Source organism: Ambystoma mexicanum, chromosome 9 (assembly GCF_040938575.1).
Source record: "Ambystoma mexicanum isolate Mex_15411 chromosome 9, UKY_AmexF1_1, whole genome shotgun sequence".
Taxonomy (NCBI): domain Eukaryota; kingdom Metazoa; phylum Chordata; class Amphibia; order Caudata; family Ambystomatidae; genus Ambystoma; species Ambystoma mexicanum.
Window position 1 is genome coordinate 992,666,293 of NC_090931.1, and position 25,316 is coordinate 992,691,608.

General features: G+C 41.8%; 1 protein-coding gene across 1 annotated transcript in view; it reads right to left on the bottom strand.

Moving 5' to 3' along the window:
* The window catches only part of LOC138488874 (dynein axonemal heavy chain 11-like), a 2,478,284-nt gene that overhangs the window by 496,678 nt on the left and 1,956,290 nt on the right, over window positions 1–25,316 (bottom strand). The window contains exons 38-39 of the mRNA XM_069616234.1: window positions 20,178–20,413; window positions 19,806–19,928 (exon numbers count right to left, since the gene is read on the bottom strand). Of these exons, the coding sequence (XP_069472335.1) occupies window positions 19,806–19,928; window positions 20,178–20,413 (359 nt within the window). The remainder of the gene's footprint in view (window positions 1–19,805; window positions 19,929–20,177; window positions 20,414–25,316) is intronic.

The window sequence follows — 25,316 nt, forward strand, 5'->3', positions numbered from 1 at the left end:
GTGGAGGAAGCACCTGGGTTTATTATGGGTAACATGCATTTGATACATCAGAATGTATATGTCCCCATAAACCCTGACAATTTGATTGAGGGATTTATTAACAAAACTATAATCACAGCTGTTCAGATCAGAGATTGGCTAAAATTGAGAAAAGAAGACGCTAAGCAGGCAATAAGAGACATTGTAATGCAATTAGAAAAGACCTTTGTGAATTCGGCAGATATAAAGAAAAGGAGGGGAAAGCGAGCGGCAGTATTGCTTGTGGTCTCTCCGGTGATGTCTATTATTGGAGCTGTAATAGGCACTACAATGTCTACAGCTAATTTCAGTAGGGACATTGAGTGCCAAAGCACAACAATTGAATCATGATCTGGACATGATCCAAAAGGCTTTGGATGGAATTAGAGGTGGATTGGATGAGTAAGTAAAATTCGTTAATGAGACTGCTGTTATGTTAAATAAGCAGGCTGAAATTCTGCAACACAGTACAAATGTTATAATTAAACATGACCGGGTGTTAAGTGATATTATGAATATAGTAAATCCTCTTGATAGGTTGTTAACAAAATATATGGGAGAGGTTCAAACTGCAATTTCCCAATTAATTCAAAGACATGTACCATTATACTTTGATTCGCAGGAAATTGATCATCAGATGATGGCGAGAATTATTCAAAGAGAAATAGAAACAATGCAAGTTAAAATTGCATTTGAAATGGGCAGTGCAATGCCCCTATATGTGAATTTAGAAAGAATGTAAATTGGATTCTTGTTATGTGTCCCATATATAGCTCCTGAACTTATTTACCAAACTAAGTGGGTGCATAATGTGGGATTTTGGCAAGATGGGAAATAAATAAAAATCAAAACTACAGAGGTGGTGGCATTTCAGTCATGGGAACCTGAGGTTTACTTGATCCCGAATCTGGACACATGTATAAGGTTTGAAGAACAGAATTACATGTGTCCAGGTAAACCATTTGTTCCCGATGCTGCAGATGCTATCTGTGGTTTGAAACCTGATCCAGGTGTATCAGGGGGCTATGAAGTGGTTATTAGCAATTTGGGTAGTGAGGAATTATCACAAGCTAAACTGGTTAAAAATAGGTGGTTGGTCAGCACCTCTTTGAAGAATTATACAATTACCCATTTGAATCATGGGACATTTGTTGTCAAGCAGTTGTAATATAACGTATTTTACCTACCGATTCCAAAAGATACAATTGTCTCAGTTGGGGGTTTAACCCTGCTCCACGTTTCAAATGATATCTGGGAAAGCCAAGTGTAAAACATTGAGTTTTTTCAAAGGGACTTGTTCCCGATTGATCCAGATGTAGAATTATTGTTGAGTCATAAGGAAAAGCAAACCATTAAGATGAATCTGAGGAAAAATAACATCACGGTTAGTAGTCTGGGTGTAATGAAGGTAGATATGTTTAACTGGGGAAACCGGATGGAACACACTATGGTGTGTTTGGCAGTGTTGGTGATGGTGATGGGTGGATGGCTGGTTATTTTGTCTATAAAGATGAGGATGTTGATGATACTACTAGCAACAATGGGAAATGAGAGATATCCCAATGCTCATACATTTTTTTAAAAAAAGAATTCAGGTTTCCTCCAATTATGGGTTTATTAGCCATTGTCGGAAAAAGAAGGGTATGTAAGGATTTATTTGGGGATTTTATTGATAGTATGCAGTATGCCATATCTAAATGCAGCCATTTCAAAAAAGGTGCACAATAGGTGCAAAATAGTTTTCAGTAACAGCCAGCAGGTAATTTTTCAGAACATTTAGTAAAATGTTTTAGCACAGTGTGCTGTCATTTTAAAATGAAGAGGTGCACAATTTTACATAATTAATTAACCTTATACTAACTGCCTTACTAATATATTACTTTCAACCCCTCTAACATTATTAATGCAGTTTTTATCCAAAATGAAATGCATTCTATGTTTTTACATGCAAGGTTTAAAATTCACTTTATTTTCCATGAAGAGATGCACACTCAGTCCATGTGAGCGTTTCTTTCTGTGGAGAGCAGAAATATGACACTGGAAGGAAGGAAGGAAGGAAGGAAGGAAGGAAGGAAGGAAGGAAGGAAGGAAGGAAAGAAGAAAGGAAGGAAAGAAGGAAGGAAGGAAGGAAAGAAGGAAGGAAGGAAGGAAGGAAGGAAGGAAGGAAGGAAGGAAGGAAGGAAGGAAGGAAGGAAGGAAGGAAGGAAGGAAGGAAGGAAGGAAGGAAGGAAGGAAGGAAGGAAGGAAGGAAGGAAGGAAGGAAGGAAGGAAGGAAGGAAGGAAGGAAGGAAAACAGAAACAGTTGCTTTGCAGAGCTGAAAACTTCATTGTCTTGAAAAACAAAAGCTGGTACAGGACACATTCTTTTATTCTGATTGGTAGAGATTGAGGGTGGATGGGCCACGTGAATAGAGGGATGACCTAGGGGTGATAGGCAGGAGGAGTTTTCTTAAGGAATAACCAGGGGGAAGAGTTCAGATCGTGCAGGGACAGAGAGACAGACGGCGCTACATAATAAATGCTGCTGAACTCCATGTGGGTGTGAGCGCTAGCTACAAACTTAAACAGCTGGGAGCTCCCCACACATTCAAAGGAGTTCTTGCACTGGGTCTGCAAAGCAACAAGGTCGTACAGACAAAATCCTGACAATGAGAGTTTCAGACTTCACTGGCCTTGGTGAGTTAGTGCCAAGTGAGGAAAAAAAGAATTAATGGGAGATGACAGAATTTGTTGACAGTGTAGGGAGTTAAAAAAAATACTGCATGTTCATATTTCTCTATGTTTAAAAATTCTGAACACCAAATTTGTTTTTTTTTGCAATGTGCCTGTTTGTTTTCTTTTCTCTTTTATATTTTGTAGGCGATGATGTGATAGCATGTGGTAAAATGTATTTCTGTTTATAATTGTTATATAATACAGAGTGTGCAAAAAACCAAAGGCTGGGATTTTGGTGTCATTCATGCATCTGTGAATCATTTCTGTACAGGGGAATCACAAGGGTTTCATGTTTATATCAGAGCGGTAAAGCATTTGATAATTTACCACTCTAGCTAAAATAGCAAGCAAGGAAAAGTGAATAAATACCTGCAAGGTAGAAAGGTGTGTGTAGGTGTTGTGAGTGATTCTTTCTTTGCATGCTGAAAAGAAGGCAGTGTCAGATGAGACACATAGATTACTGGATACACATAAGCCAGTAATACCAGCCACAAACCATAAGTTGCGTTCTGAATAAACTCATTGGGTTCTCTGAAGTGTGGTAGGTTTGGGGGTTCTTTACAGGCGACCAAAAGACATTCTAATAGAGAGGAAAGGTTTGTTTTATGACGGGGTTGTAGTATAAAAAAACATGCTCACCACTATACCACAAAGATAAGGTAATTCTGAAAATACCATACAGTAAGATACCACTAAAATTACCACCAACACAATCTAATATTATATTATCACCAAAATAGAGTAATACTAAACTATCTTTAAATGTAGGGCCAGTTTACTGCCATTTACCACTAAAATATCACGGTAAGAAAATACCACCTAATCCTGAATATACCCCAATAAGACAAAACCTCCTACACTTCCGCCCCTGCATGTAACTGCAAGGAGGTGGCCAAAATTCCATGTAGTGTGGACCAGGCCAATATAGCCCTCAGATCGCTGGCAAAGGAAGTGGAAGTATTGAAGAGGTTAATAGGTGATGTGCAGTATGAATTGAGTGCATTTTTTGGAAGTGGCTATTTGGAAGAATGGGGTAGAAGATTATGTGGGTGGGCTGCTGGAAGGCGGGGCTCATTTATCTAGCGATGTCCCCAGTAGCCCCCCTTCACTAGTCCTGCAAAACCTGTGGGAAGTGTCAAGAGAGGTGGGTCAGAAAAGTGAACGTCCACCCCCCTTTTGCTCGGCAGGTGCCTAGTACACAGTGTTGTAACTCCCACTTCTTTCTGACCAAGGTTCAGAGAGCATAAAGCCAATTTAAAGAATTTGGTGAAGGTCTGATCAATAAAGTATGTCACTGGCTGAGACAAAAGAGGGGCTGCCTGTTAATCATTAGGCGGGGCATAGTTCAGTGTTCAAACCTGCCCCAGACCTTGTCCAAAGACTAAATTAGAGTGGACCTAAAAACTACATGGTGGAGGGTTCTGTTGGCTATGGAACAGAGGACTGTGCCTCCCAGTATGCTGTAGATATTGTTTAGTTTGAGGTCACTCCTGATAGCCCCCCTGAGATGCAATCTGTAACGTCCTTGAATGTCCCACCTGGTGCTTTGCATCTGAGGTCCTGGAGCATTGCTGGTCTTCAAAAGTATATGGAAGATCCAAACTGCTTAGATTTGGTGTGCTCACATGATATAATAGCTTTGCAAGAAACCTGGTCTCTGGTGGCCCATAACATGCAGGGATTCACCACCTTTGGAATTCCTGCAACTAAGGGGAGTGGAGGGCAACCAAATGGTGGTCTAACCTTTTCGGTCAATGTCAAATTATTCACGTCGATATGCATGTATTCTGTTGACCAAAGGGACTATATGGAATTACATTTGCAATGCACCGATGGATCCTACCTCTTGGTTATTAATTTGTATAATCTCATGAAATTGCTTTCCGTAGCTCCATGTTTTTATTGCTTGAGGAAAGGGTCGCCCAGTGGAGGGAAAATCAGAAAGACCAGTTACAAATCATTATAATGGGAGACCTGAATCTCCAGTCTGAACCACTTAAGAATATGATGGGGCTTACTGAGGAGGAGGATACTATATGAGGCATTGAAGAGCTGGTGACAGCACGCTCAAAGCGGAAATATAGATAAGCTGAGGTGGCAGCTAGTGTGTTTTTGTCTCTAGGCCTTACGGCATGCAATGGCAGATTTGTGAGCAACCACCCAGCCAACCTGACTTTTGATTCCCACACTAACTGCAGTTTAATTGATTAAATCTTGGTGAACATCGAATCATGGAAACATCTACCGGATTTTGTGGTGTTGAAAAGATCAGAAAGCGATCATGATCCTATAGTAGCTTCTGTCTCAGGGATCCTATTTGGCTTGAGGAAGGATGATAACGTCCAGCGTGTGATTATAATTGAGATAAAGGGCAAAGCCAAACGTGTTATAAAGTGGAGTGAATTCGATCTGGAGTTGAAATTACCAGATATCTATGTAAGCATTTTGCCGTTAATTGAGGATTTTTGTCCCAGTGAGGAGAAGGATGTAAATCAAATGTTAACTGTGCATGAAATGTTGGTCAGTGTAGTGGGGTTTATCTGGGGAAGCCCCGGGCTGCTGTTGAAGTGAAGGCAGTGCGGAAAAACCTATGGTATGATGGTAAATGCTGTGCTGCAAAAAAGGTACTTATTGAGCATGCCAAGGGGGTTAGGGATGGGGGCACAGGTGCCCTGGATGATTCCAGGGCTACATATAGTAAATCATTGATATCAAAGAAAGCAGATTACTCAGACTCGCTATGGGAAAATCTTCTCCAAGCTTCTAAAATTGGTGACTCACAGGGCCTTTCACAATGTGTTGGGGCAGGGAAGCGTGGTGATCAGATCCAAATCCAGAATGGTATCTCAGAGGCAGCTTGGACTGTCTATTTTGGTAATCATTATGTAGACAATAAAATGCTGTCTATGAGCGATATTACAACATACAACAGACCTCATGTCACAGAAATGGTGAAGGCGCCTGGACCAGATATGGTTCCCATTGACTCGTACAGGCAGTGGTAATATTGACCCCATAGCTGCTAATAATGTTTAACATCTTGCTAGCAGTCAATAAAGTCCCATACTCTGATACAGATTCTGAGTGTGTGGAAGACTGTCTGAGTCATGCTAAGTCGAAATGTTTGCCTTTAATAGAAACGACTGGGAAAAATTAAATATTGCAATGGGCTGAAATGGATGAACCCTGTGTGTTACTTGGGATTATTTAAACTGAATGGTGCTGTTAATGGCGATATACCAGGGAAACATACATGGTCTAGCGGGACCTCGCAATCAACTCTTGACTACATCTTTTTGGATGGCATTTTATTTAATAGATGCCGATTTGTGAATGTGATAAATAATCATTGGAGTGATCACAGCTTTCTTAGCTTTACTGTGGATGTGCAAGTAACTTGTAATGCCAGTGTGTATCCTGATTTACAAGGGGAACATTAAAAGATGTATGATCAGAGTGGTTCCCTTCTGCAGAACACGTGCTATGAACATAAACTGGGTCTGTTTACAGTGGATAGTTTTGTGAATGTTATTAATATGAACTTTGTGTTGGGGAATAGAAAGTTAGGACAAGTTGTGAAAGAAAGAGACAGAATTAATTCAGAATTAATTCACATGTTTATGATCCGTTGATAGTTGAAAGAGGGAACCAAGAAAAGAGGAAAGGGAGATTCCAAAACCTGGCTTTGCCCAAAGAACAGGAACTGAGTACAATTGGTAAAATGAACCTTACATTCATGAATTGGATCAAGAGTCAACAAGCAGCGTTGAAACAACACGATGCTGAACAGATGCTCACAAAACTTAAATCAAAAAATATTGTGGACTTCTGGAACTTGTTAAATGCTTCAAAACGCTCAAATTTAGGAGTGCAAATAAGTGCGTTATCCGAAACACAAGGGTTCATTCACTTCTCGCTTTTATGTTCAGGTGACAGAGAATTGTTTTTTTAACATGAATAGGGTATTACCTAGCGAGAATCATGTATATAATATCAACATTTCAGCCCAAATTATTTTGGATGCAAATACAAGAGCTAGTAATTCAAAGGCATCCAGCCCGAATAACCTTTCTAATCAACTCTTTAAAGAAAACCCAAAGTCTTGGGCAGCTATTTTCTTGTTCCTATTTAAGGATATAGCTAAAAGTGAGCATTTTCCATCTTCTTGGAGTACAGCATGTATTATACCCATCTATACGCGAGGTGCTTATAGTGAGCCCATGAATATCGACTTATTTCTATTATTGACGCTGATAGTAAAAACGTTGCGATTTTACTGTTACGCCATCTAGAAACTTGGGCCAAACAATTTGGGAGACCACAAAAAAGAGATAGTATGCTAAGTTATTGTTCTTTGCGGGCAGACCAGCTCAATAGCCAGATGAAGCAAAATGAATACATTTCCTTTTGCTCCGCTGTTGACATTTTATAATGCTACCGTCATACCCAAATTGACCTGTGGGGTGACGTTTATCCTACCTGGATCCTGCATACTTTAGAGTTAATGGAAAGCAGGATCTGGAGAAGAGTGTTAAGCATACCAAACACTATCCCGACTGCAGCTATTCTATACAATTTGTGAATTTGTGGGATTAAATCAATGGTGGGATGGAAGTAGTTGTCCTTCTTTCAAAAAATGTAGGTACAATGTCTGGATTCCATTTGTGAGGAATTTAATAAATTGTTGCAACTGAAAGTGGGAAATAAAGTCTGGGAATTAGGACAGTTGTGTGATCAAATACTGGTAGAAATCAGATGAAATATAGAAGATCTAAAGAGTGCCACAAATAGGATCAAGAGGTGCTTCATGAAACATGACCGTTTATTTTATTTAATGATTTCCATAGTCATGATAGTATGGTACATTTACGCCAGGAACATAAATCGCACGGAGCCTTAGCTGTACACCTGAATGTATTCCCCTGCCCAAAGGTTAGAAAAGATTTTAGTAGATTCCGATGGAATTTGTATAAAGCTCAGGAAATTCAGAAACGGTTTAAAGAAGAGACTTTAGTCAATCTAAATTGGCGCTTCTGTGAGGCCACGGACAACATCGAAGCTCTGGTACATTTGATTTTACTTTGTGGCTCATTGAATGTTTACAGAGAGACATTTTTCTTGAATTTCATTGGGCAAAGTGTATTTCATGGGTTTGTGTGATTTATGGAGACTGTTTAAGTGGTGTTAAGACATCATTATGTATTGCTATTTTTGGTTTTCTAAACAAATTGAAATTGCATGGACTTGAAATGTATTTTACTATGTGATTAAGTGATGTTATAGTTTTTATGGAATAGTGAATTGTTCTTTGTTGTTAAGGTTGAACTTTTTTTTAGCCATTAAACAAACAAATTAAACAAACACAAAAAAGAATGGACCAATCCTCTATATAGAATAGTGAATATGATTGTAAACAGTAAAGGAATGGAAAAACAGAAAAAAATAAAAGTAGTGTAACACCGCTCCCGACCGTTCCCGCTCACAGTCTGCTGCGTTCTGTGCATGGCATGTTCATCTCTACCATCCTTTTTGTGATCTGGTAATTGACTCACGAGAAATAATGTCAGTTAATAGTGGTGTGTAGTAATATTTATCTGCACTGACTTGCATGGTTCTAAGGATACAAGTTGGCAGAATTGGATTTTCAGTTACAGCTTTTTGTGTAGGTAAAAACAGTACTATTTATAACATATACCACTTAAATGTCCACACAATCCGTTTTGTGCACATTTAATGGTCCTAGGTGAGATGTTTTGTGAGAACGTTCACTAAGCGTGTGAAGTCCCACACACCCATCCTGTTTGCACAAACAAAGGAAAGCTTTCAAGAATAAAATGCATTCATGTGTGCAAGCAAGTAATGCAATGATCAATCACATATCCAAGCTTCTGTGTGAACCCACTTCTGCATAGCCACGCTACTTAAACGGCCAAGGCCAAACAAAATAAAGTTTGTACCACCCAACAAATGTAAACATTCACAAACAATACAACAATCAAGTCAGGGTTATGGGTGAAATGAAATAAAATGTATACTGATCAGCAAACAGAAACATCTGCAGCCAGCACCCCCAACATGGAACAAGTGTACAGTAAAGTTGGAGGGAGAAAGGTTACTCGTGGCTATACAACACAATCCATACGATTCCATGCCATTTCATCGCGGGATCTTTTTTTTCACAGGGGTTTTTACTGTGGATTTTTTCACCCAAAAAATCATCAAATTTTTATTTTTTTATTTTTGGGGGTGTCCTCCCCAGCCCCCATCCCATGCTTCTCTCGAACACACACCCCATATATATATGATTGCCTAAGCCCCCCTAAAAATTAGATGCGTTTTTTTCGTTAAAAAAATCACAGTAAAAACCCCTGCGAAAAAACATCCTGCGATGAAAGGACGTCGTACCATCCACACAATGATCTGCAGCCCACACCACACACCCACACTGAACACATTAGACCCATTCATTACTTATGGCAATGTGCAAGCAAGAAATACCATGATCAATCACACATTCACTCTCTGGCATGATCCCACCCCAGTGCAACCATGCTACTTAAATGTCCATCCCAACACTGGAGCTCATGCCACAGCAAGGTGATCGGTCAGTGAGCAACCAAAGTGTCCCCTGCAGAGACACAATCAGAGCTACCGGTTCTGGTTCCAGAGCCACGGAGAGGAGCAGAAGGTACCTTTTGTTTTTATACCAATGTAACAATACCCCAACAAATCAAACAACACACTGAACTTTGCAGCTGTACAAAATATGCGTCATAGTTGATTGATTGATTGATTGATATTTTATTTCTATCGCGCTCATACACAAGTGTTTCAGAGCGCGACCAGGCAGGGAGAGGGAACAGGGGAGAACAAAAACAACGATCTTACTAGGCTCAGTGACATTGAGAACGTGCAAGTGCAGGGTAGAGGGAGAAGGGGGAGAAGTGCATGGAAGGGGGAACAAAAGGAGAGTGCGGAGCGAGAAGGAATTAAAAACAAAAATAATAATAAAATAATAAATAAAAAGGCAACAAACAATGGGAGTGCAGCCAGCAAGTGGCAAGTGCTGGGTTTATGGCAGCAGGCCGGGTAGGTCTGAAAGTGCAGGAAGAAAAGGGGAGGGCTGTATGGGTACAGATCCAGACCCCAGTGCAGGGGGTGGCCCGGAGGCAGTGCGTGAGGGTGGCAAGATGAGCAGGTACCTGGGTCCAGAGGGCAGAGGGTGGTCAGGTGCATGGTGCCGAGGGAGAGCAGAATCAACAGGGGAGAGGGGAGGAGAAGGCAGAAGCAAAGAGGAAGGTTTTGAGGTGCTTCTGGAGCCAAAAGATGGTTCTCCTCAAGTTTTAGAGTGGCAGGGACGCCGTTCCAAAGGGAGGCCCCAGCCGAAGACAGAGATCTACCCCCAGCTCGTTTCTTTGAGAAACGACTGACCCTGAGGGAGTTAGAGGTAGAGGAGTGGAGTGCTCGAGATGGGAGGTATTTGCGGAGGGATAGCTGAAGGTATGTTGGACCCAGGCCCCAGAAAGCCTTGTGGACAATGCAGAGGGTTTTGAATTTAATCCTTGCATCCACAGGGAGCCAATTGATCAGCGTATAATAAAAAACATCACACCAACCATGACACAATCTGATTACTACTCTGCGCAATTAAAGACATGTTAGTAGATCACTGTTTAAAAAGAACGGAAGCATCCCATCATTAAAAACATCCAATTAACATGTCTTTTAAAAGACATTCATCACATTTCAACAGAAGAGATGATGCACCAAAACTGACCGGCATATTAAAAAATACTCTGAAATATCCTAGGCCGCCCAAAGAAAAGGCAATCATGGCAGTCAGTGACGCTGAGCCCTTGTACGCTGATAAAACATTCCTTTAGCATGTTACTAAAACATAACATCACTCATGCAGCCATCAAAACACAGCACTATTAACGTCATTCAAGCTGTAGATATATCCAAAGGTCTGAAAAGGACAACTTTCTTGTGTAATTTTGAAATGCTGTAAAATATTCTCTTAGCCAACTTTACTTACTTGCTTCATATTTGTTGCATTTTTCCATCGCTGATACGCTATTATCAAAACGCTGCAGTGGTTTTACTGTATGCACATCTCTCTAGTCTACATGCTTTATTTATTTCAAAGGAGTGCATGCTGCAGATCACAAGCTACTTTGTTCCTGTTCATAAAACCGCCGCACATGACAGCACAAATGTGTCTCAGGTTATTACTTGACTTCAGTGGTCAACGCCTGGATAAAAGGTTTGTCAAAAAAAATGTATTATATCGAGTGAATGGAAATCTGAGTTGTAAACACGCCTTAACTGACCAATAGAGCAATAGGGAAATGCCCGAGGGACCACTAACCCACCTGACTAGTGTGGGCCACTTTTCTTAGACAATATAAGTCACTTAATGAGTAAATGCACCGTGCATCTAGTTTTTGCCCAATCTCATTGAGCCAATGTGCATTAAAATGGACAGAGTGCTACTGAAAACATGTGTGGCAAAAAGTAAGGAGAAGCGTTTTGCAATTTTGGAACACTTTTTTTTATTGTTTTTAGTTCCATAACCTGGTTTTACATATTTAAATAAGAGGCAATTAGTAAATACATACATTGACAATAAAATAGAACTACATTGACACTGGATACCCACAGATGATGGGCAGACACTGGATACCCACAGATGATGGGCAGACACTGGATACCTAGAGATGATGGGCAGACACTGGATACCCACAGATGATGGGAAGACACTGGATACCCACAATTTTGCAGATTTGTTTTTGCTGCATGTTTTACCACTTTTTCCTCTGCAAAAATGCAGGTGGTAAGTTAGGGTAAGGTATATAGAAGGGCTGGTGGAGTCGAAGGGTGTGTGCACTGGGTCTCTCTGTATTTTGTGATTTAAAAAAAAGTGGTAACAATCAGTAAAATAAATTCATCAAAAGTGTATCCTGGCAAAAGAAAAGTCGAGAAAATCTCACAGACCCTCAAATGGCCACAGTAGTTTTCTTTCTCTGGATGTAGCATGAGCTCATGTAGATGGAGAGGGTGCCTCTCTCCGTGGAAGGAACAACATTGAGAGTGTGCATGGGAATGTTTTTAGTCTTAGTGGCTCAGAGAGATGTTTCAGGGATTTCTCCCAGGGGTCTGAAGGGGGTTGGTATTCAGATGCTTTCTTTGTTGGAGTTCAAAGTGGTGCTGGTGCTGCTCCACTCAATGGAGAGGCACTTTGGCCTTGCTGGACACACTGCGATGTGCCACTTGTTTCTCAGGGTTAGCTGCGCTGAGGAATCAGCCTTTGTGGATCGAGCTAGAGAGTGACAGACTGGACTGGAGACGGATTTGGGCCTATGCTGAGGAGCTTCGAGTGGTGGGGCTGAGGGTAGTATTCTTGCATCTGTGGGGCGGCATTTCGTGCTCTGGTCGGAGGCCATTCACCCTGACTGTAATCTTCATTGTTGACATAGTCACCTTCTTTCATACTTGGTCTTTCAGTCAAGTCCTTCCCGCTGATCTTTTCACATTGCCACCTGCACAGCCCTATCAATGGATCCCGGAGAGGTTCGGAGACACTCTGAGCAGCCATGTAAGACTAAATCTTGAATTCTCATTTTTAAGGCTGAAACCTTGTTGCTGAACATATCTTCATTTTGATCATTATGATTTTACCTTTGCCTCACATCAGTCTCTTGTTGCTTTTATGGTGCTTTGGACTGGCTGCACTAGGCTATCTAACATTTGCTGACCATCTCCAGTGGGCCCCCTGGATGTACTAGTAGAGACGATTATTAGCTTCAGGAAAAGCAGTTGGAAAATAAAAGATCTAACATCTTTTGACTCGGAAGTGTCATGGTGGGCACTAGTGGCATCCACCCTAGAGTTCCTACCACTCCAGGGACCCAGCAGGTAGATTATTCTAAGTGCCTTATATCTAATTGAATTGGGGAATTTATATGCTCACTTTGGATAATCTTTTAGGTCACAGGGCCAGCATGGGCCCTCAGATATTCCAGGTAATTCTCTCAGGTCAGCTGAGTACCTATTGTCTATTTTACAGCCTCTAGGAAATCGCGACTGTCTCAGGAAAAATCTGCTAGAGTCTTTCTCCTGTACAAGGCCCATTCACCTCTAGATATTATCCAAGCTCAGCACTCATTTATTTGGACAGAGGCGTGCCTTTCTGCAACCTTCCCAATCACACAGCTGTACCTCACGTCAATTGTGTGTCTGCTACACACTGTCTAATTCTCCCACAGTATAGCATTAACCAGAGGCCTTGAGTTTGGAATTACTTTGTAGTGCTGGGCCCAAAGTGCTCGTTTGATCGCTGGATAAGAGTATCTGGTTTTCAGATCAGTGAGCTAATTCCCATCAAATTCCAGGCCTCCCCCCATCAGAAATGTGTTTTTCAGTAAGTTGTGATAAAGTCTCTCAGAGGCCTGAAAATCCTTGGCCTTATCCAAATAACACTTGAGGGCCCTAGGTTTGCCCAGACAATGCAGCAAAGAAATGGAAGGTGTTCCCACATCACCAACCTGTTGTTGTGGTAATCCATAAAAGGATTTCCAGCTGAGAGCCCTTGTAACTTCAATACTCACCATACTGATGTGATGGCCTCCACGAAGTTGGTATTGCAAGACACCAAGTTTATATTGACGGTGACCATCATTTCAAATATGGTTTATGTCTGGAAGTATTGCAATCAAATCCCATTCAGGGTGCTGTGATTTTCCAGACAGGACGAGATGGCATCAGTGGTTGAAGTGTATGGAGTCCAAGAATGAAGAGGCTTCTGAATTATGATATGTCCCTTTGGCTGAAAAATAAGTTCTACAGGAGTCATTTTTAAAATGAACAACAGCATATTATCCAGGGAACAGACCAGAGGTCCTTTTCCTCTCTTTCTCTCTCTCTGTCCTAATAGCAGAATCCGATCCATTTACTCCTGTACTGAACATGAGTGGAGTCTCTTCTAGCTGCCTGCATAATTCACATATTCACTGCTGAGGATCCCAGGTGGCCCTAAGCCAGCTTCTGCTGAATCAGGAAGCTAGAGACATTGATTGAGGGGAGGCGTGCAGGATGAAGGTAGCCCACTCAATCAGGGGGTCCACCCACAAGGGTAGATGAATTGGATGACCCTTCTGTTAGACATCAGATGTGAAGACCGGAACCTTGCCATCCACCAAGGGGTTACCAATATGATTTAACACTTTTGAGTTTGCTGAAATGTCTGGATAGTTCCTGGAATGAGAGGGAGAGGGGAAACGTATAGACCTATTATTCCCTCCCAGTCATTCTCTAAGTTATCCTGCATAAAGGTCCTCCCAGTGTTGGTATAATGACATTATGATTTTGTCATATAGTTGTCATGTGTGATTTTCTGATGAAAGATGGCTCAAGAAGTCTGCTTCATAGCTCGATATGTATGAAAGGTGGATATCTTGGAGAAAAACATTGCAAATCACAGGTCATTCCCACATATCTGCTGCCAGCCATAGAACATTGCAGTAGAATTGTCAGCCTGAATCCTCATCGCAATTTTCTCAGACTCAGAACTCCAGCACATTGATATGATTATTTCAGTCCTGGACTGACCCATAATCTTGTATCTGGAGAACTCCCTGGTACACAGATCTACCGGACATATCCAAACTCAATGCAGGACAGCATATTTGATTGAGGCTGGTATGACCATCTTGATTTTTTCTGTGGGGTGGTACAGATGGAACCCTGAAGGGCCAAGTATGGTTTGGTTTGGGCACCTTAAACAGAGTGGACTGAACCCCTCTGCGAAGCAGGAACAGACTCTATTTTAAGAAGCTTTTTGACCTCTCCCAAGAGGGAAGGAACCCCCATCTGTACTAAGGAAGTTGGAAGCCCCAACATTGTACAGAAAGAACCCACATTTCCAATGTTATGATCCTCCAAATGTCCTTGTGAAGTGTCAGCAGATCCCGCACTGGGTTGACATGGGACCTGATTAGGAAATCACTTGAATTTGTCACCCAAGTCCAAGGCTAAAATCGAAAATTAAATAGGTCTGAGGGAGGCAAGTATCCTTTGGCTCCCATTCTCTGCTGCTTTTTCCATGCCTGACTTGGACATTTGTCGGGTTGCCAAGCCTATTGGTCCTGGTACCCGAAAAATCTTGAGAAAGAACCTGAATGAAACGTCTGCTCGGGGGCACTTGAAAAGGGAATTCGAACCTGCTGAAGGGTGCTCAAATAATCAGGTGGCTGGAACAGCGGGCAAGAATACACAATCTCCGCCCGCTGTCCCGAGGCCCTTCCCCAGGTGGCGCTTTATTTTTAGTTTTATTATTTTAATCATTGCAGGGAGGTAACAGGTTGAGGCTCCCTGTTACCTCTCCATCCCCTCCACTTACCTCCCAGGACCGGAGCATTGTGCTTTGGTCCCAGAGCGCCTCCCGTTTGACTACCACCATAGACATGGAAAAGGGACTGAGTTCCTTTTCCATATGGTGACGGGCATTTTTCATTCTTCATTTTTCATTGGGAGATCGGGTGCCTCTAGCAGCGTGGATCTCCCGAAGAAAAATGTTGAATGCCATTTGCAACCCAGAGGAAGCCCAGGGTGTGAATGGCTTTCAAGTCCTACCAGGAGGGTGGACATGGCCTTTAACAGCCCACAGCCCAAGCTGAGTCCCTCGCTTCGCTTGGGCCTGCCTTAGATCGGGCTGGCAAGCCTTTAAAATCCATGTCTGCCCTTCTGGCAGGGCATGAAAGCCATATTAGCTCATAGTTGGACAGAATTGATAAAGACCTTGCTGTCACAGTGTTAGGCTTTTTCTTTGTGTGATCTTCATTGTGAAACAAATCCACTACAGAATAACGATGGCCTGTCTGAAATATTTGTGTGCTGAGACAGGCCCTGTACCACAGTATTTACATTATGTGCGACTGATTACAACACATCCTGAGCCATGACTAACGCATCAGCCATCTTCTCTCTAAACTGGTCATTTTAGCATTAGCCATGCTTTTTTTCAAATTTAGCCAGATCCCCTCAAAGCTTTGGGTTTGCAGCAGCCAACAGAGCATCCATATCTGCCTGCCTTAGGTCAAGACATGAGTTGCTACAAACTTTGCCCAATGCTTTCTAACACTTTACCTTATTGAAACAGACAAAGCAGAGCATGACAGAGAAGAGGGGTTTGACTATAGTGTGTTTGAAACCAGTACTGATGAAACCGGGTTTGGGCATACGGTCAAGCCACCCCACCCTATGTTCATATACTATTACTGCAGGTTACGTTTCCTGTCGATTGGTAGGATAGAGTGTGGCTTTCTGCAGCAAAATTCCAGTCTTTTCTGTGGACTTCAATGAAACTGCCCCAAAAAAGACCTTGGCTATATCTGAGGCATCTCTTGCACCCATAACAGCATTTTGGAGGTGGGGGTAGCCGAATTGTGGATTCAGGTAGAGTAGAGCCCTCAGCCTCATGTCCAACGTAGCAATGGACAGTTTTTACTATAGGAGACCCTAAGGAACATATCAAGAGAGTAGGTTAAGCCTGGACGTAACAACTCTTGCATTAATGCACAAGTGCGTTCATAACCTGGCACCCCTATACTTGTCCCAAAGAATTGTCAAGCCCACGCCAGATAGACAAAAAGATCTGACTACACTAACAGGATTTCCATTCCCAAAACACAGAGGCTGCGGGCAGGCGGGTCCAGTTTCCCGGTCCTGGCAGCGACTCACTGAAACGCTCTGCCACCCCAGATGAGGAGTATGGAATCACATCTAGCCTTCAGGAAAGCACTAAAAACCAGGCTGTTTGTCTAAATAGCCTTAGGCGCCATCTCCCTAGGTTTACAGCACGTCCATCCCTGCGACCATACAACTCTTACATTAATTGTATGCATTAGTACTGAAAACTGTAACCACCTCTACTTGGGTTCTGATTACAGATTACAATATCAAATTATCTACCTTGGATTGTTTGATCGGCAAGCTCACTGTAACCATGAGCAAAGTAACCTGAATGTAACTAAGACGTTTTCTTGCAACAGCGCCTCGATGCCCTTGGGCTGTTATTGCGCTTTACAAATCCAAATAAATAAATAAATAAAACAAATAAATATATACCACAACAGAAATCCACTCTTAAACACTACAATGTAGCAATGCAAAATGAAGAGAGAGGGAGTGTGTAAGTATATACCTTTAAAGAAAACATTCCAAAAACATTAAGAAAAGTTATGGTTACCCTTCTGTGTACACATTTTCTAAAGACTATTTTAGATAAAGGTACTTTGTGGTTCCAGTGTAAAACATGAAGGCTACAAAGGTTTGCCAGCTTTGGTTACCAAGACAACCATAAACTGGATACCACCATGCACTACTCATGACCCTAGATATAATATTATCGTTAGCATGCAAATATCCAGAGGGCCTATGGAACAAAAACAGCTAAGGAAAGAAACAGTGATAACCAAAATCATTACGTTTAGTTTTAGCAATATTTTGAGGGCCAACACAAAACAAAGTCCAAAAGGCCACAAAGGCCACTTTCAAAGGGCGCTGCACAGCGGTGGTTGGGTTGATATGGTTACTATTAATACTCCAAATGCGCTAAAATATAGACCTTTCAAACGTTAGAAATTCCCCAAATAAGGCGACTGCAAGCAGTGTGTGTAAATTTAAGATGTCCAAACAATATAAACAGACCAATCACACTACAGATCAAGCAGTAACTCACACTAAACAAAGACTTCACAACACTCACTTTAGACCTTGCTTATGACAACAGCTAAATGTGCACTTAGGATTGAAAACAATTCTATTGCTCTTGTGAAGGTTGTTGTTTTATGCTTTGACTATTGCCCAGGTTCTGTATACATTGTATCTACGTGTGATCCAGAGGAACGGGCTGAAAGTATATTGCTGTTTTTCAGATACGTTTGTATGGCTACTGATGCAATATGGAGTTCAGTTCTTTAAAACAAACATCATCAATCTTGAAGACGAAAAAGTCTGTGTAAAATTATAAAGTTCTGCAGAAGCACCTGCCAACATTTCTTTTGTGGTGGTTTGTCGGCCAAAGTCAGAGTATGAAAAGGAAACCTGTTGCTGGTTGCTAGATTAACTTAACACCGAATTCTGCTGCACATGAGTCTTTGAGCAACCAATATTATATTAGAATTCTATGTGCACATGTTTTAAATGAATGCGTTTGCACAATGTTGATTGATTCACTTGATAGTTAAATATCAATCACAAAGAAACACATTTTTGCATAGACTGAAATATTTGTTACTAAGATACGTTGTGATATGTTTAAAAAGGTAGAAGACAGATTGATAATTGACATAGGCGAGATAAATGTGTATATCGTTTACACTAATCCAAATGCTGTATAACTAAGAGGAAGGAAGGAAGGGCAAATAATGCGACCCTGGCCCGCATGGCATTGAATAATTACACAGTGCGCTTCATTCATTAAGCACTACAGCAGCAGTACATCTGAAACAATGCATACACTATATTATCTAGTGTTTGTGCGGTGATGGGCCCACCATCACATCAAGCAGAACAAGCATTGGCAAAGCCAACTGTTTTGGTTTTTGTGTCAACATGGGACAGTCATTTTCCAAGCATTGCCATAATAGTACCACCTGGCGATGACATGGAAACAGCTGGAAAGTTCTGTGAGTACCTGGCCATATGATAGCAGTGCCGGGCAAATTCCTACCTAATACCTATACACAAGCCAAAACATTGGTGCAATGAGACACACACTACCTATAAATCAAGTGGCTAAAGGCACACTTGATTGAGGCATGATAATTGCACCAGTAACACACTTACATCTGCAATAAAGCCATTGGCTTCCAGAAGACTATTTAGAAAGAACACTGGCAGGCCGAAGTGTGATGTTCCTCCTTTATGAAGCTAGCTAAAAGGATGTGTTTTGTGCAGGGAGGGGCCGGTAGTGGTGGGAATGGCCATAGAAAACAGGATGGCCATGGGCAGCCAAAAGGAGGGTAAATAACAAAGCGACACCCACAAGATGTGTATCTCTCCTCAGATTACATCTCCCTCCTTGCTGTTCTTCAATGCAATAGTTTAGGCTTACTGGCACTGCTTTAGCACCACCTAATAGTCAATCCTTCAAAAATAGAATTCCCTCACTGGCTTAAAGTACCTCCTTTATGTGAGAAAGTGCCTTCTGAAAGGTACCACCCTTCCTCAAACAACGTCTGCAATGAACCTATTGACACTGAAGACAGACTGTGAGGAAGAATGTCTTTTATGTTCCTAAACATTTACTGAGCTACACAAACTGCACCCGGATTACCAGACACATCCCAAATGAGAGACATACACAGTGGTGAAGTGTACGAAAAGAATTAGTGGAACTATGTTCCCTGCTGGCCTGTCCCCACGCCCCACAAACCCCATTGCCACGCGGCCCCACACGCCATACATCACCCTCACTGGTAGAAGTGTACCAAAAAAAGTAGTGGAACTGTGGTCTCAGCAGGGGAGAGGATAGGCGGGAGCACAGTGCAACATGTGACAAGGTGTTGTGGCCGGGGAATTGCAATAGCCTAAGTGACTAGTCACTAAGGCTCCTATTACAACTTTACACTTGCACACGGACATGAATGGACAAATCCTCTATATAGAATGGTGAATATGGTCGTAAAAAGCAGAGGAATGGCAAACAGAAAAAATAAAAGTAGTGGAAAACCTCTCCTGGCCGTTCCTGCTCACTTCAATCACTGGACATACAGAGCCACAAAAGCATAGAAATTACTGTGATCCCGTGAACATGTGCATCTTTTCAAATTCAAATTACTCTTTACTGCTCCCATCACCCCCACTCAAATATTGCACAATTCATGTGGGAAATGGTTGATCTTTTCTGATGGGAACAGGTATCACATAGCCTTAACACACAAGCTCTACCATTATTAGGGCATGCAATTTCTCTATCTCCTGACACAAGCAAGTGAGCCTCTGCGTGTTGATATTCCACAACTCCATATGCACAGGGCTAGCAGAAGTAGCACGAGGAGGATAGTTACCTTCCTTTCTTAAGTGTATGCCTCCCAAGCAGCGGGTCAAGTATTGGGTCGATTGACTCTTCCAGATTTTCTATGAGAACCGGGTCTCCACCCACAACTGCTTGCTCTATTACGTCAACATACCTAAAAGTGAAACATTACATTATTTCAAGAAACATGCATGATGGCACCTGAGTTAATCAGTTTGACAATGGTTAAGACAGCCATTCACATCTAGGTTGTGCTTAGAAATCCAGAGTAGAGTGGCAGTGATGATACACCTTTTCCACCTGCCAGTTGTTTCACTTTTCAATTCCACATCAGCAGCACTATAAAATGTATGTGCATTTCTTTGCTCAACGATTGACCTTTTTACATATGCCCAAGTCATACCCTTTTTGGCCCAAGTGGATGACTTTTAGGTTGGAGCCGTATCTGCTTTTTATCCATTTGATCCCCTGGAGCTGAGGATCGATCAGTAAAGGCCAGCGTTCACAGTTGGTCAGAATGGTGCCATTTTGTGTGGACATCGTGTCACTGGGCAGCCCTTCATTGTTCCATTTAGCGATAGTTGCATCATCGGTCAACATGGAGATTGGATCAAGACCTTCCGTCATTGGGATGGGAACCTAAAACATGAGAGATGAGTTTCAAATTAATGTAAAAAAGGGTTTTGTGACAAGGCATGCTTCACTGAACACACTTATGTTACAGACAAGCAGAATCAATAAAGAAACATGGTCTGATGTATTTGCAGTTCTGGAACAACTTTTTTAGTGAAAAATATGAGCATAGGAACAGAATTCCCAGGACATAAGAACGGTTGAGGCGCTAACGTTTTGTAACAGGAGAGGAGCATCATACAAGACCTGAGTTCTTAGGTAAAGGGTCTGCATAGTATTATATTATATATATATATATATATGACTGAAGGAAATCAAAGTCGACGGGTTGACATTCCTATTCTGCACAGAGGGTTCAAGGCCAAAGAACTGTGAGTGCTGCAGATATTTTTGTGCTACAAGAAACATGGACGCGACAAGGGCTATTGATACATGGTTTCTCTCTCCTTACTCAAGCGGCAAAAAAAGGAAGAGAAGGTTGCCCACACGGTGGCTTGTGTATCGGAGCGAGAGTGCAGTTCGGAATATCTCCTGGTGGCTGTGATAAGTAGATTTCCCTCATAAAACAGCAAGACATTGAAAATCACATTACATGATCCCCCAGAGAATTGCATCACCTTGGAGTTACTTGAGAAAGTTGACAATATACTTAAATCAGGGTGTGGGAAGAATAAGGGGCGTGAAAGAGCGGCCATAGTAGCAGGAGATTTTAATGCTCACTGGTTTCCACTGGAAGAAATGGAGCTCAGCGCTGGAGAAGATGAAACATCCAGGGCAATAATTTCCTGCTCCGAGAGACAGACTGTCCTAATGAAAAAAGGAAAGAAATGGGTGATGGCACTCAGTGCCTTTGAAGTATACCTGACAGAACCTTGTGATGTATCTGATATCTGGAACTGCACCCCATGGTGGGCTGGAGGACAAGCCTCATGCGATCTAGATGCGGTCTTCATGTCTATTAATCTTGAGGTGCAGTGTTCTAGTTACGAGATCAAATTTAATGATCTAAGTGATCACGCTACACTATCGGTCGTGATAGACCGTCAGAGGGTGCTGAATAAAACGCCCCTGATGGCTTTAGCCACGGATAACCCACAGGGAAATAGAATCCAGTGAACAGCCACAGGTATTGAGCTGGCAAACAAAATCCTGCATGATTCACTTAAGAGGCATCAGCCGCAAAATAGAGATTATGCACAGATAATACCCATTGCGTTGCAGAAAATCATTGACACTGTTAAAATGCACAAAGGAACACACTACATGGCTGATATGAATGGCAATGATTATGATGCGACAGTGCAAAAAATAAAAATGGAATTCCTCAGAGAGTGCAGACTGGTATATAGAGAGAAATCGCTACCACATGAAGAAAAAACTATAGCTCTTAAAAAACTGAGAATGACATACAAAGCAAGTATCAGGTAAAATAAATACAACAAAAACTCAAAAACTGGAAAATGATCTATTGATTAATAAGTGCAAAGGATCCGAAATTCTTTTGGCAGCTATATCGCACCCACATAGCAACGAAAAAACCTCAAGAACTGGTGAACATCTCAGATGAAACCTGGGTTAGACATATCAAGGTGAATTATAAAAAAGAGCCGGATAAGATAGAACAAAACAATGATATAGAAGTGGAAAAGAGGACCGGGGTGCCTGGACTTTGATGTGGAGGACATCCAACAAATAATATTGAGGTCCAAATTCTCTAAGCACCGGGCCCTGACAATTTGCCCATCATCGTAATAAAAAAGGAGCCTCTGATGTGGGCACAATTTCTCTTCAAATTAGAGAAGAGCAGGGTGATCCCTAGGAGGTGGAAATCCTCAATCCTTATACCGGTATATAAGAAGGGAGCCAGAGATGACCCAAGGAACTACAGGATGCTGGTAATGCTGGATGCCAGCAGCAAAATATTTTCCATTCTCCTATTAAGAGAACCTAATAGATGGATTAAGAGCAACGGAATCCTGAATATGAGCCAAACAGGTTTTCGTCGAGGAGGTAGCATGGTACAAAGCATATGGGCTGTTAAATTGATCCTAGCTGAGATTATGAAAACCCCTGGGGCCTGATTACATGTCGCATTCGTGGATTACTCAGGGGCCTTCAACTGTGTAATTAGAAACTGACTCCAGGCAAAACTGGAGGCTTGGGGGATAGATCCCTTCTTATTGCATTTTTATCAGAGAACTGTAGACACACATGTAGTGGTGAGAACTTCTCAGGAGGAGACTGTGACTCAACAGATTGACATGAATTGAGGCCTAAAACAAGATTGTGTTCTTGCTCCAACTTTGCATAACTTGTATGTGAGCGATTTGTGTGAATTCTTTAAGGAATGTTTGAATTTTCCACCCAAGCTAGCAGGTGTACCTGTTCCCTATCTGTGCTACGCCGACGACACAATCCTCATGGAGCAGACTCGAATATAAAGATTAACCAAAGCAAATCTAAAATAATGATTCTGGGAGGGAATCACAAAAACAATAAAAAACAACTGGTTTTTGGGAGGAATCAAATTGGAAGTGGTTCAATCCTATATTTACTTAGGTAGCCCTATACTTGCGATACCCAATACATACACACATAGGGAGCTAGTACAGACGAAGATCATGGGCAGGTGGCAAGCAATTAGAAGCTATGTCTCAAAAAAGTGTGGTGGGAATGTGGAAACATTGCGTGAGGCATACTTGAAAAGTGTAATACCAGCAATAATGTATGCTTTAGGAACTCTTCCATTTCAGCATATACATTGGCATGACCAATTAATGGGGAAAATCCTAAGGTCCATATTAGGAGTCCCACAGGCAGTGCCCGTCGTGGCCTTGCGCCTGGAATTAGGACTAACCTCTTTATTAAAGTGTTGAAAAATTGCTAGAAAGCTACTGTATTTTAGTTCAACACATAAAACGGGAGAAGTTCAAAAGCTAAGAAACTCCTTGTTGGAATGTACTAATTGTCTAGCAAATACAACTTGTATAACCAAGAGAAACCAGGCACACATAGAAATAAGCAATACTGCACTTGACCACTTGAGCATGTTGAAAAATGAGTTGCCCACTGAGGGTGAAATAGAACAATTTAAAGTGAAGCTTAGAGTACAATCAATGATTATGACAAAGTTGAAAATGTAGACTATACAAAACAAAGGTATTTAGAATATTCAAAACAGGGGGGGGTTGGGGTAGGCGATAAGGGATACCGGGCACCGGTAAGGAGACCGGTGCCGGTAATCCCTTACCGCCCTATTCCGAGGTCCCTTAGCGGGTCCCACCTGGAACGGCTGGTCTGACCAGCCATTCTATACGGGACCCGTTAAGGGACCAGGGCGCTAATAACGGACTTTCAAGTCGAGAGCCCGTTATTAGCGCCCTCCCCATTCCCATTGAGCCCTATGGGGGCTCAAATGTGAATGGGCAATGGTTTGTGCAATGGGGACTTACCGGTCCCGCCAGGGTCGGACTACACTGGTAAGTCCCCATTGCACAACACTGGTGCCGGACCCGTTATTGGTGGCAGTCATGGTGCAAATAGCACCATGACTACCACCAATCTCGGAATGAGGCCCATGGTCTTGTAAAGAGGAAGATAAGAACGTTCCCTCCTCTCCCTCTGCTTGTATCCTGCTATGAATTGATTGGATGTATTTCCTTCTGTAGTAGACTTTATTTTTACAGTTTATAGTGTATTGTTTCTATGGAATGTGTTTTTAAACTTATTGATTTTATTTATGGTCCAACTTGTACAAAACATTATATAATGTTTTTATAATCTGTTTTTATTCATGTGCAAAAGACACAATGAGTTTGTAATAAGCACTTAATAAAAAACAAAAATAAAATATATATATATAATGAATGGAATACATTAAGAGTATTCATATTAAATGGGGATGGCAGGAGGCTTTAATATATTTAACATTTGTAATATTTAATTGATGCATAAAGATTAAGGGTCGATTTATAGACACTGCAAAATGAATAAAAGAACATAAACCTTTATTTCATGAAGATTTTAAACTCTGGAACAGCTGTTTAAAATGCACTATAACTTTGTTCATGAATCCAGCAAAGGAGATCTACAGAAGAAAGCTATCAATCAATGCATCTATTGTGGTAACTCTGCTGTGTGTTTGTGGACTATAGCATTTGACTGAAATATCATCCCAGGGTGATGACTTAGAAAGCCTCTTACACAGGCCCCTGTGAGACCGAGGGAACTTCAGCTGGGCACCATGGATCGCTTGGGCACCCAGAATAAATAATATATGCTGAGACACCAAAAGCACCACGTGATCCTGGATCCATATCCACGTGAGAGCACACACCCGGCAGGGGCAGCTGACCATGAACATTTCAACAGTGTTCCAACAACATTTAGAAGGACTCCCTTGAGGCACAGATGTCACTATGCATTGTCAAAGCCAACTATTATTGAGCACATGAACTAAACTTTGACAATGTTCATATCCATGTTACACAAAACACCTGTGTGGTGTTCAATGCAATGGACAGATGTCACGCTCACATCGACATACCAACTACCAACTCAGAGAGCAGAAGGAGAAGGGTCGTCCCACCCAGCATTTCTCAGCAAACACCCATTGCAGCGCTTTCAGTTTATAAGAATCACCTAGGAACTAAACGTGGGCATGTAGTTGGACGCCCAGCCTCACTGACTATAACCTTGAGTTATGATACGCCCCGGAGCTCAGTAGAACATCCATGTACTCACCCAATGAGCGCTACCCTCACCAAATGATGGCTTGGCAATGGCGTGGGGAAACCGTACCCCCTCAAACCACACATACTTTACATGTTTAATCAAGCTCTCCACACAGTCACCTTCCGGTCAGTGACATCCAGTCGGACTGACAGAGAATCATTGCCCAAACTTGCCT